The 12,346-nt window shown below is 51.6% G+C and overlaps 1 protein-coding gene across 1 annotated transcript in view; it reads right to left on the bottom strand.

Moving 5' to 3' along the window:
* Positions 1-8,421, bottom strand: part of LOC128727384 (kazrin-A) — a 33,636-nt gene extending 25,215 nt beyond the window's left edge. Inside the window, exons 1-10 of the mRNA XM_053821295.1 lie at positions 8,258-8,421; positions 4,662-5,127; positions 4,345-4,566; positions 3,689-4,177; positions 3,498-3,638; positions 3,341-3,428; positions 2,721-3,284; positions 2,479-2,642; positions 2,232-2,393; positions 1,816-1,960 (exon numbers count right to left, since the gene is read on the bottom strand). Coding sequence (XP_053677270.1) covers positions 1,816-1,960; positions 2,232-2,393; positions 2,479-2,642; positions 2,721-3,284; positions 3,341-3,428; positions 3,498-3,638; positions 3,689-4,177; positions 4,345-4,566; positions 4,662-5,127; positions 8,258-8,374 — 2,558 coding nt within the window. The 5' untranslated portion in view covers positions 8,375-8,421. The remainder of the gene's footprint in view (positions 1-1,815; positions 1,961-2,231; positions 2,394-2,478; positions 2,643-2,720; positions 3,285-3,340; positions 3,429-3,497; positions 3,639-3,688; positions 4,178-4,344; positions 4,567-4,661; positions 5,128-8,257) is intronic.
* Positions 8,422-12,346: the final 3,925 nt, after the last annotated feature.

Raw genomic sequence — 12,346 nt, 5'->3', positions numbered from 1 at the left:
GAACGATTTTTGTTTCTTTTCCTTTTTTTTAAATTTTTTTTTTCAGTGGCAAATTTTCCACATCAACACCGCCATTGGAGTATTGTGCCTGTATTCGACGACAATTCGACGGCGACGTAAGCTGTACGAGTTTTTGTTTTTTTTTTAAATCGGTAATTGTATGCATAGAAAAACCAACCCCTTTGCCTTTGCGTCGATTTGTTTTTTTTTTCTTCTTCTGCTCTTCCTCTCTTCCTCGCTCGCTCTTTCTGTATTAGATTATTGGTTTAAATTTGGCGTTTAGTTGTGGCGCGTATCGCGGTTTAAATCTCTCGCAAATTCACTAGCCTAAATCGGGTCGAAAGCCTACCGGTCGAGAAGAAAGGATACACGGTCTTCTCGTTGCAAAAATCATTAAAAAAAAACCCCAACCGAATAAGGAAAAAAAAACTAGGCAAAATGGAAAACAAGAAAACGTAAGTCGTAATCCAACCACCGATCATGTCGGTAAAGAAGGATATGTTGGAACAACAAAAATTATCGAGGTCCAATGAAGCCTAATTGGCCCTAAATGATGCGGCCTGGACGTGTGCCCTTCTGGTCACACACACACACGCGCCCACACAGGAATACGGACAGAGACATTGTAGCGAGATTGCTCGTTTTCCATCAAAACCGGACGCCAAACTGGCCACGCTCGGTCTCGCAAGCAAACGCAGTGACATTAATGATTATTATTGTTCTAAACGGGTAGCCCCGATTTGCTCGCCGGGTACGATTCTGCCTTCGTCTGCTTATTTCTGCTGCAAGCCGTGGGGGGAAAGGGCGGTTTTATTTTCCACGTGGGATAGCTGGGGACGAAGCCCAGCGCGATTCGACTACTTGACTACTAATGGGATGCGGGCCGGCCGAGTTCCGCGGTGTCCTCGATGGCGTGCCTTTCCGCTCCGCTTGGAGTAATTTATCTAATCGAGCCTTTGTGTAGGGTGGAGGCTGCCCGCGAGCCACCATCCTGCGGGTACTCTTCCATTTGGCAGAATATCACGTACCTACACGGTCGGTGTGCGCGGTTTTGTGTTCAAAAAAATCACCCGTCCCACAAAAAAGCCACGTGTGCCCCACCCGCCGGGTTCGTGAGGTGTTCGAAGACCAGTTTGCAAAAAAAAGGATAGGCGGCGTACAGCCGGGGTAAGGTTTTTCCACCGATTCCCAGTTCGCGGAGAAAAAAAGAGAGTTCAACCCCCAACGCGAATGGGGTCAACGGAATCGACGAGAGACGAGAGCAGGTGGTTTAAGGGCCACGTGTTCGAAGTAACAGTGGGAGAGTGAAAGAGACAGCGAGAGTTTGGTGTTTGTTGATACGTGTGATGTGGCGAGGGAGAGAGAGAGAGAGAGACAGAGAGAGGGAGAGAGATTGAGAAACAGGGGGATTGGGAGAAGGGGGTTGGGAAGAAAATGGGAAAAGAGAAGAAAGAGAAATTGATTGAGAAAAAGACGAATTTTTGGCGGGTCCAAAAAAACCATTGGCCCTCGCATCGACATCGAGATGAGTACGGCTATGTTATGACGATGAGATTTGGCGAAAGTCGGTGCGAATGAGAGGGGGTGGTGGTGGGGTGGGTGGGGGTCGAGGGTGTCAGTCTGAAGGGTGGTGAAATGACATCAGCGCGTGGTGTCCAACAACGAGTGTGAAAATGGGCGAAAATGACATGAGCGTGACTCATCAAGGAGGGATACCGGGGTCGGGTCGTGAGGATCTTGTGCACCATGTGTGTGTGTGCGTGTGTGGGTGTGTGGGTGTGAGCGAGTTGATGACAGTCGATTTGGTGCGCTTACCTTGCCGGCAGGATGAGTGCCTCGAATTCGGTGGCCAAGTGCCGGCGGATGATGTTCTTCGAGGGCGGTATGCCAAGGGCCGTCGCCATCGTGTCCCCAGAGAAGGAAGGCTCCAGCACGACCAGCCCACCATGGACGCCACTATCTGTGGGGGGAGAGAAGATAGAACGAGCAGGTGAGCATGTGAGCTCGTTGCGCTATTTCGCTGGAAAATAGATCCTTTTGGGTGGTGTGTTTAAAGGCTTAAGGACACGCCGGTTGAAGGCACTCTAAATGGGACTTAAATCGTGTCAGCGATGGCATGATTGAGGGCACAATTTAACGAAGCGTGATCACGATCGAATTAAAGAGATCCTAGCCTCATCAGATCGTTTGGGCAGATGACATTGGGATTGAGTGACATTGAATGATCGTACCTTTTAGGTTATCCGCGTACTCGCCCAAATCGATCGATCGAGCCCAGCGAACAAAACGCTGATTAGTCCACACGATCGGATCGGTATCGACGTTCTCCGACTGCAGACGTCTCATGGCGATGGACTGCCGATCGTACTTCATGATACGCAGCACATGGATTCCTGTAAGCGAGGACGAGCGAGAACAAGCGTGCGTGAGATGAGTCCTGCCGAAAGGACATGAAGCTGCGAGGATCACCAAACTCACCATGCACTATGCTCGCCTGGTGGAACTTCCTGGTGACGCCCAGGTACTTCTCAAGCTCCTTCTTCGAGAGGGTGTCCAACATTCGTGCGTCCACGAGCGAGTGCATGAACGATTCCGCGTACTGTGGCAGTCCAATGTCGGGTAGCCACTCTGACGCCACCCAGCTGCATGCAAAGGGAACATAAATGAACGTTTAGCTTCTCAAGATCCTTGCCCTATCCACCACCATCACGAGTACTTACGTGTGTCCTAGCTGGCCAATGGTCGGGTAGCGTACCAACTCCGGTCGACGTTGTTCCTCGATCGCAAGCCGCAGCTTTTTCCGGTGCATCGGATGCGTAGTGCCAAGTCCAGTCTCCAACTCGGCGTCACTTAGCTCCAGCAGCACCTTGCCGCTTTTGACGTTCTCCGCACAACGCCCACTGTACTGAGGCATACCGAGAGCTACCTCAAGCCACGCGAGCACCTGCGACGCCCTCCAGCGTTCCATCGGCATCGAGGAGGCCTCTCGCAACAGCCGCAACTTCTCGGCGTATCCTTCCTCCGTGAGCGGACTCCACTGGAAGTCAGACGCCTCGGTATCGATCGGTGCGTTCTTGTTGCGGTTGCGGCTACGTGCGAACACGCGCGATATGCTACCCCAGGTGCCACCGCGGCCAGTTCGTCCCGTTAGCCCGGTGGTCGCTTTCGACGAGGATGCCGTGGCCGTTGCACCACCCGCTGATTGTTGCTGCTGCAGTCTTCGGGCGAAGGTTTGATTCTCGTTGTCCACCGGTGAACCGAGCTGCTCGACGGACCTGTAAGAGCTACGGAACGAGACGGTTGACGTTATTGGGTGGGTGGGTTTTGCGGTTCCAGCTACCTGGAGAGAGCGGCACTATCCACGGACCTCGAGTAAGCTCCAGCGTTCAGCGGTGACAGTGTCGGACTTCGCTCCTTCGGCGTTCCATCTGCGGGAAAAGAGGAGATTAATGGTGTCTCAGGCTCGCGTTAAGGACACACCCGGCCGTCACACTTACACTGGTACACGTTGTGGTGGCTGGAAACCAGCGACACACTGTCCGAGTCCACCTGTATGCAGGGCCCATTGTCACACGGCCCATCGCTGAGGTTCAGATCGCCGGCAGCACTCTCGCGATCACTGCTTCCTGCAATGAAGTCTGGTTTTGGTAAGGCAACAATCGCTTTCAACCCCAACAAGTGGACTTACCTCTCACGCCCGAATCGGCACTACACGAACCACGATCTCCGGGTGTTCCGCTGATGTTGCTGTACCCAACACCCGGCGTTGATGCTGGAGCTGCCGGGTTGTGTGCCATCAATCCGGACGGCGGTGTTAGCGGGGCAGCCGAGACGAGACTCTCCTGATCCGACATACATCCTGACAGTTGCCGGCGAGCTTCCTGCAATTGCTCCTGCGTCCGCTGCAGTTGCATGTCGCGTGCATTCAGCTGCGCTGCAAGTGCAATCGAGCGTTCGGCTTCGTCACGGGCGTGCTTCAGCAGGGACCATCTTTCGCGTTCCCGGTCCGTGCTCTGTTTGGCTGAGTTCGTTTCGGACTCGCGTATCCGCTGCTCGTAGTTGCGGATAAAGTTACGCAACTCTGCCTCTTTATCTTGCAGGGAGGCGCACAGCTGCTTCACCTGTGACAGCAGGTCGGTTTTGTCCGAGCGGAGCTTTTTGCGTTCGAGCTTTAAACCTGGTGTGATAAACGAAACAAGCAGGAGCATTTATGTCATTCCGCCATGTTCAACTGATCAACTAAACAATTGATGTTTATTTATGCTAGTGAATCATCAGTAAAGGCTTATAACATGTATTAAAAGGAAAAACAGACTTAAAGCCCTGTGCAGCATCCGGACTTACTTTGAATCAGCTCCTTGGATATTCGCAGCTCGTTCTCCAGCTTCTCCATCTTGCTGCCACTGCTATCCTCGGCCGAGTGCACATCGAAGCTGTTGCTTTCCGAGAGCATGTCAATTCCACCGACCGCACCATCCGGCGAGTTCTCGAGCAGTCGCTTCAGCCGCGTAATCTCAGCTGACAACCGCTCGTTCTCCAGCCGAATCTTGGTCGTTTGTGGCGATTCTAGTCCACCGTGAGTGGCGAGAGGCATGCGAGCAAACGTAAGGATAATTAGTATGGACGAGCAGACGGCTTGCCACCCTGCCGAGACGACCTACCCAGATCGGTGACACCGTTCTTGAAAAGATTATCGCCTTCACCGGTAGCGGTCGGGCTGGGCTGTTTCTGGCCGGGTGCTTTATCCAAACCGCTACCGGAGGCCAACGGATTCGGGCCAGCGCCTTCACCGGTGGTTCCGTTGGCCGTCGACGCAGCTGCAGCTGCCATCGCCTCACCGGACGAGGACGATAAGCTTGCTAGGTTCGATTGTCGTTGCCCGCTGGTGCTGGTACCGGGCTCGGGTCCCACATGGCCGGTTGCCGGCTGGTGGTCGCTTCCGGTTCCGGTGGCACTTCCGAAGGGTAGGATCGGTGCGGATGTGGGTGTTCCACGGTCGGCTGCTTCGAATGGTTTGGTCGGTTTGGCATTGTCCAGTGAGAGGATTGGCCGGAATGGCCGGCCACCGTTGCTGGTCGTGCTCGACGCAGCCGCCGTCTTATCGGCCGTGTCCAGTGAGCGAGTTTTCTGTGAAATGGAATGGGTCGGGAGCGGAAAGGATAACGTGAGTTTCCGACCCAGATATCGTGGCAGGCATCAAGATAGCCGGCGTTGCGGTGTCCGATCGATAAGTGAGACATATAATTGTGTCTTTTGTTGGGTTATATTTCGCTACAACAGGATGAATGTTCCCGTTCGAGCCATTCCATACGGCAAGGGTTTGTTTTCGATCAAAAGTTAATAGAAAACCTGTGATGGCTTGTAGCGTTCAGTGACCGATGTGTACGGTGGAAGCTTGGATCAAAGCCAAGCGAATGGTTTCTCTAACTACCATGAACTACCATGAATACCACGCCTACACCATCATCCTTGAGCGAACTCGAATTAACCAGTATTTTATCGTTCACAAGACGAGTTTCTTTCAAATGTATTTCTTTGATTGAAAAGAAAACCTTCAATTACATTTGCTTTTTGCTATTCAAAGACCAGAGGGACATCGTACATGGGTACTCTTTGATCGTTGAGGGACGTACTCATAAGAAATGGTGAATTACTGTTACCGATTGCTTCGCTTGCTTCACGGCTTGAAAGCAATCAATATTCTCCGTTCTGAAGATTGCGTTTTTTTTATATCGCTTCAAATATACTTGAAGCAAGCACAGTGTTGCTCTAAAAACCTGTATCAGTTTCATCTGATTTAGTGTAACAGTTTTATCTCTAAAGGCTAGCGTGTTTCAAGCTTGCTGCGCTAATTACTTCTCCGCGGATGGATAAAGCACACCAACAGGACATTAACGTAATAGGAGGAGAGCAATTTGCACCGTCAGTGAGACACTCGTCTGCAGTCGTCCGTTTCCGACGAGCAAACGCTAACGTGCACGATTTTCCAGTCCAACACCTCGTGCCCGGTCGCGAGCGATCGAGCTTTCAAGGACACGGTGCAAATACGTAAGCTCGCGCACCTGAGCGAATCAAATTAATGGATGCTTTTCGCGGGTGGCACAACTATCGCGCTTTTCCCAGCCATCGGGATGCCATCGGTATCGTCAATCAAATCACCGGCACTGTCGGGTGGAAATGAAGAACGAAAGCGAGACAGATAGAGCGAGAGCGAGAGAGAGAGAAAGAGTAAAAAAGATTCGAAACCACGCAAGGACGACGCGGTGGAAAACAATTTCCTGCCATCGTTTGCAGAAAACGGAAAGCTCGCAGTTGCATTTGCGGACGCACCGTGAAACCCGCGGGTGACTGCAACCGGGACAAATAATGGCCCGATGGTTGTGACAGCAGTTTAATTTATATGTAAATTTTATCAATTGAAACTGCGGATGTGGCGTAGCTCCGAGCGCACGGAATGAACCCCGACCAGCGAACGGTGGAGCCCACTCTGGGGGCCCCAACTTTCGAGTGGGCTAAAATCTCGGAGAGCCAGATAATGAGCGTCGGCTTCGATTTCGGCCGCTGGTAGAGGGCTTCCCGTGGGTCCAATTCTACGAATGGCAGTTTTCCCGCCAGGAGCACAAGCACGGTTGCTCCTTCGCGCTTGGCCGCGCACGTTTATTTGCTAGCGCGATTCTAGGTTAATGTGACTTGCGGAAGCGGCCACGTTGGATAAATTTCAACCAAAACAGAGAGAGAGAGAGAGAGACTGAGAGAGAGAGAGAGAGCTGAGATCAGCGAGACAGCACCGTACCGTTGGACGATCATTCCAATCCCAAGCACTGTCTAAAGCCTGGGCGGGAATCGGCTTGCGAGATGCGAGATAAGCGCGCGAGCGCAACAAATAAACGTTCCAAATTAGCATTAATTGCTCGTTGGCAGGATTTTTGCGGCCCGGCACAAGGCGGCACAATGGGCTGTAAATTAAATCGTTTGATGTTATAGGATCGTTCGGATCGTTCTGTTCTGACCACGGTGCCGGTGTTTACTTGGGGCTTTAGCAATGTTTGCGTTGGCGGTGGTTTGATTTGAGGGGCTGAAAATGCAAAGCAAAACGTCCAAAAGCTTTCCAAAATTGGCATAGAAAGCAGCCAGTAACGGTATTGAAATAATGTTTATGAGAGTGCGTCTGCTAGCGTTGATTTTGGGAGTAAAAATATGAACCAATTTCAAGCGAACTTTATCTATTTTTCTCCCAATAAAGTCAAAGCTGGGTTTCTATTATTATGAAGTTGGAATTAACTTGAACGCCATTAGCTCTTAAATTACACACTTTTCCATGCCGTTGGATCGCTTTGCGTCGGGTCGATAGCTCATCTTGAATCGTCTCACCGAAGGACGATTACGCCAGCGGCCATAGCGGTCTGCTGGAAGTGAGTCACAAATGATTAAACTGAGTGGAACGGAAGCGTTCGAAATACGGCGCTTGGTCCTGACAGCACCTCCAAACCGAGTGGTGGAATTACTCTCTCGCTAATGAATGTAATTGCATTTTTTTTTTGGTTGCTTTGTTCGAAACGCCCCGAGGGGCAAAGGACTCGTTTGACATCGGGCCACGGTGCGGCACTGGGTGCCGTTCGATGGCCTGCAGCCGTTCGAATGTTCGAAGTGGAACGTCAGAAGCGAGCATTGACGAGCGAGCATTTGCTCGTGGGGAAAAAGCTCAGGTCAGGTCGTGGATCCTGGGTCGGCCAAAGCCCGCAGGCAATACGCATTCGATGGCATCGCCACATCAACGATGTCGATGATGATGATGATGGTGATGTCTTTACTATCCCATCTCCAACAAAGCACCCGATCGGCACACATGGCAATGGACGTGGATGGCTTGGAAAGGGTAAAGTTTGCTCGGGTGAGCGCTTTCCCGGTGGTGAAAAGCCTGCGATCCCTAAGGGAAAGGGATCTGTGCGAGCGACATTGATTTGATTACGCGTCGTCCGAGCGCCGGAGCGAAAATTATCTACCGATTTCGTGTGAGCTTACTCCGTTTGTGTGAGTATTGATTAAACCGGGAGTGAGTGATTTTGCGAGATGTGATTTTAATCATCATGTAAGTGAATTAAAGTGTAAGCTTTTCATTCTCCAGCCCTCGGTGAGTGGATTGTCCATCCTCCTGGTTGATATCCTTACACGCCACAAAGGGATAAGCGCTGTGCCATTTGGGTGAGGGAGATTTAGAAGGCGCTCGATTAGCTCGTAACAAGCAGCAAGAACTTACCGATTCGGCGAGCTGCTTCAGCGAGGCGTTGATTTTGTCCGGATTCCGCGGTGGCGGCTCGGGCGGCTCGGAGGCGGCGGCCATCGTGACGGTACTGGCCGTTCCGTTCAACTGCATTCCAACCAGGCGCAGCAAGGAGTTCACTGTGTCATCGTTGATGGCAGTCTGGAAAAGCGTTGATGGGGGGAATTGTTCGCGATCAGTACGGGCGGCTTGGGCGCAGCTGACTCAAGCGCACTTTTGCGGGCCATGCGGCCGTGCGACAAAACGAGACAATGGAATTGGAAAGAGAACGCAAAAGTAAACAACGAAACAAAAAAAACAGCCCCGCGACATCGCAACGGCACACGTGACCGAAGGGATGGCGCACGGGCAGTCTAATCGAAAGCGACATTCCTGGACCAGTGTGTCTTTGGGTGGGATTGTGTTTGTGTGTGTTTTGGAGATAGCATCCCCACAGTGGGTAGCCACCATCGACGGCGTGTGTGGGTGGCTGGAGCTAGGGGTTAGAAATTGAAAACACAAGCACAATGCGTCATGCACCCTCGGGAGCGAACGCTCGTTAACAATTCAACAGAAACTGATAAGCCAGAACTGGGCCTGGGTATTCATGTGTGTGTGCGTATGTTTGTGGGTTTTTTGGTGTGTTGCAGTTGGAGATATCAACTCCAGGATGCAGCTGTCGTGAGAAGGGAAACATCTTGCTTCAAATCTCACATTCACAAGTGACATTTTCTGGAGCAACCTGCATCGGTGCTGACGCGAACGAACAGATCACCAAACGATCAGCGACCGATCGAATAGGCTCTGACCATCGATCGTGAAGTTTTGCGCGCGAAGTTTTGCTGAAAACGTTGCCACTCCCGTCATCGATCTGCGCCCAGAAGAATGAAGGAAATTTCCTTCCCTGCGAGCGGAAATTGCATGACACAAACTTCCAGAGACAGCGCCCAGAGCCCCGGAAGAAGAGAGAGAGAGAGAGTGCCAGAAAGTTGTTCCCTATTGATGCTCTCTTTTTCCACGCTGCCAGACCGCGTTTAGCTTTGCTGGAGTACCGCTTCACGGACAGCCGTAACAAGAGCCGGGAAAGTTACGCTAGCGCTGATAAAAACTTCAACTGTTGCTGTCGACCGCACGGGACCGCCGGAGCTTCCGAGTTCGATGCCGTCGGAAGGGCCGGCTCGGACAAAAGGCCCATCCACTAGTCTCCGGGCGTGTCCATCATGCGCAACGGGAAACGGATGCTGGCCGCTTTTCCTGCAAATCGATTCTAATTAGGCGTGGGTGGGTTGCGAGAGTACTGCGAGCTTTTGTAGTCTTCTTTCTTGGGCTGCTCTGGGTGGCTTCTCTCGTTTGGCAAAAGCGTGCATTGCGATATCAAATGCATGAGTTATGGGCCGTGGAAAAACAGGCGAGCGGCTCGACGTGCAAGGAATTTTTATTAGTTTATCAGCAACCCAGCTTTTTCCCCCGTTCGGTATGAGATTGTCGGAGCACTTGTTGGGCACTAGGCAAGCGGCCCGGCATGTGGGCTTGGTGAGTTGGGTTTTAATTTAAGAAAATTCCAGCAGCTTTCGCGTGCAATTTATTGAGCTTTTTTTGTTTTTTTTTGTGTGTGTGTGCGTCTCAGCTATTCATATTCTGCCCGCCGAGACGCCGAACGGCTGCTGGAATGCGGTGTTTGTCTTTTTTATTTCACGCCGTCGACACATTTTTACTGCTTGTTTGAGTGCCGCGGAGAAAAATGTCAAAACTCTGATTTCGGAACTGTGGCAGGCAGCGGCGTGACCGTAAATTATGGCGCTTGTTGTTCCAAGCAATTATCCAGGGTCTGGGTGTATAGGCTGATTCCACTGCGTTAGACTTTTGGCAATTTAATTCGCCGGCATCACGCCCTGGCTGGCAAAAGCCGGGCGTATTCGTGCGCCAGCTGATGAAGTTTTTCGCTGTTTGAAAGCGCAATCATTTCTTCAACAAACAGTCATTTGTTTAACGGATCCGTTTGTTGCGAAATCAACGAATCAAGTATCGCAAATTTCTTCGGTCAAAACAGGCTGCCAGCCATCGTGTAGCATACTATTTTATGCGATTTTTGAACGCGCTGTAAATACATCTTCCGTACATGGCTTTCATTTCCCATCGACGACGGTTCTGTGTTGAGTTTGCACGACCTTAACCATACATGGCAATATTTCGCACAAACGTTACGACCCTCTCAAAGGATCGTTATGATGCCAGGGCGGGGGCCAGGTGCAACCGGGCCTCAAAAAGGCTGCCCGCAACAATGCGGTGCACGGTAAGGGCTTTAATAAAACGATCTGCTCCTTGCGAAATCCCACCACCGGCAACCCACCGGCAACAGCTTCTGCCGATCCGTGGTTGCGCTTTTCCATTGTTCACCCCCCCGGCGCAAGGATGTTCGGGTGGGGCGATTTTAGCGCCCAGTGCAGGGAACGGAAGTGGTCTCCCAGTAGCACCCGTTCCAAGAATCCATCCCCCCCCCCACAGCTGGTTGTAAAATGGCTGCCCAAAAGCGTTGCGCAAAAGCAAGATGGCAAGATTGATGGCGAAAGTCGAGCACTTGTACCGGTTGGCGGTGTTGGTGCGGCACCGTACGACCGCAATTCAGCTCACTTTACATTAGGGCCATTTCGAGTGGGCTTCCCCCGCACAATGGACCCTCTCGCTTCCCCTCAACCCCACCAGTTGATTTATGGGACCACCGGCGAGGAAAGACCGGGTGAGATTGAGCAGCGAAAGGTCTCGCTTCCTGGGAACGATCCCTGGCGTGGGCGGCGTGTCCTCAACGATGGCATCATAAATCAGCATTGCTTTGCATTTCTCCCATTCTTCCCATGCGCGGGTGGTTGCCGGGGGGGTGGTTTTTTATAGTTAAATAATTATATTAACACAACCCGCAACAACGCGCGACGGCAAGCATCCGGTCCGACCGCCAAGGGTGAAACCTGTGGCGAGTTTCTTTACGCTTGCTTGGGTCACGTATCGCGCGCTCGCTCGAAGCATAATTCCGACCGGAAACAGGCTACGGGGGAGTCGTGGTAAAGAAAAACACACCTCCGTTGCTTGCTGGTTTTCCCTGCCTGCATCGATGTTGGTGGAAATTCTCGCGAGAATTCCTCATCCTCGGCGGAGGTGTGTCGAAGAAAAATTGCTTGGTTCTTTTCGAATATTTCTTCGGGATTGCCTTTCGCCTTCTCACACACTCTCTCTCTCTCTCTCTCTGTTTCTCTCCGGATGCCGTTTGGTGGGGGTAATGGATAGGAAAATGTTGCCCCGAACTAACGAGAGTGGGCAGTTTGGCCAACCCGGGATGATGACGCTGGGCGAACATTTATTGGGCATTCGTGCGTCGACTGCGTAAACGCGGCCCGAGAAAGTGAGTGACCACCGAGAGAAAAGGGGGGCCCCCACAAACATGCTGCCCTTCATGGTTGTGGCTGATGACCCGAGCACGTGACCCCTGAACACCTGAAGCGAACGTTTCGGCTCGAGGGGTGAATAAATAATTGGAATGTTGCAAAAAATGCTCGATAAACATGCCGATGCGAAACGTGCCCACACGGTGCAAGGGATCGGTTTTGCTGAGGGCAGAAGGCTTGCAAGCGAAAAGCGCTTGCAAGCGCCGTATTGATGAAAATGGATGGCAGTGGAGTGGTTCAAACGTTTTGCGTCATGAAGATTTATCGAATGAGCGGGAATGTGATCGGGCAAAGTGTTGCCAATATCGTGCAGCGATATCATTCGATGATGTAATCGTTTGTTTGTTTCGTTGGTGGGGGTGAAACGCTGGCTGACTAAAACGATGAAGGAAAACCGATTGCACTACGGTGAAAATGTAAACGTCACAACCGTCGTGACATGAGCCGAATCATTCCGTGCTGCATGTAGAAACGCGCCTATCCGGGATCTTTAAAAACGATCAATCAACCTCCAACGTTGCTCGTTCGGTTTCTCCCGTACGATTCGGGCGTTCTTATTTTCGAGTCCTGGCGCATTTTTACATCCCAAAGCGTCACCTTCACTGGCAAAGCCCGGCCCCGGTGCAAAAGGGCACAAATAAAAGTCATC

This window comes from Anopheles nili, chromosome 3, assembly GCF_943737925.1.
Source record: "Anopheles nili chromosome 3, idAnoNiliSN_F5_01, whole genome shotgun sequence".
NCBI classification, from domain to species: Eukaryota; Metazoa; Arthropoda; class Insecta; order Diptera; family Culicidae; genus Anopheles; species Anopheles nili.
Note: the sequence above shows the minus strand (reverse complement) of the source record. Positions and strands in the feature narration are given on the sequence as shown.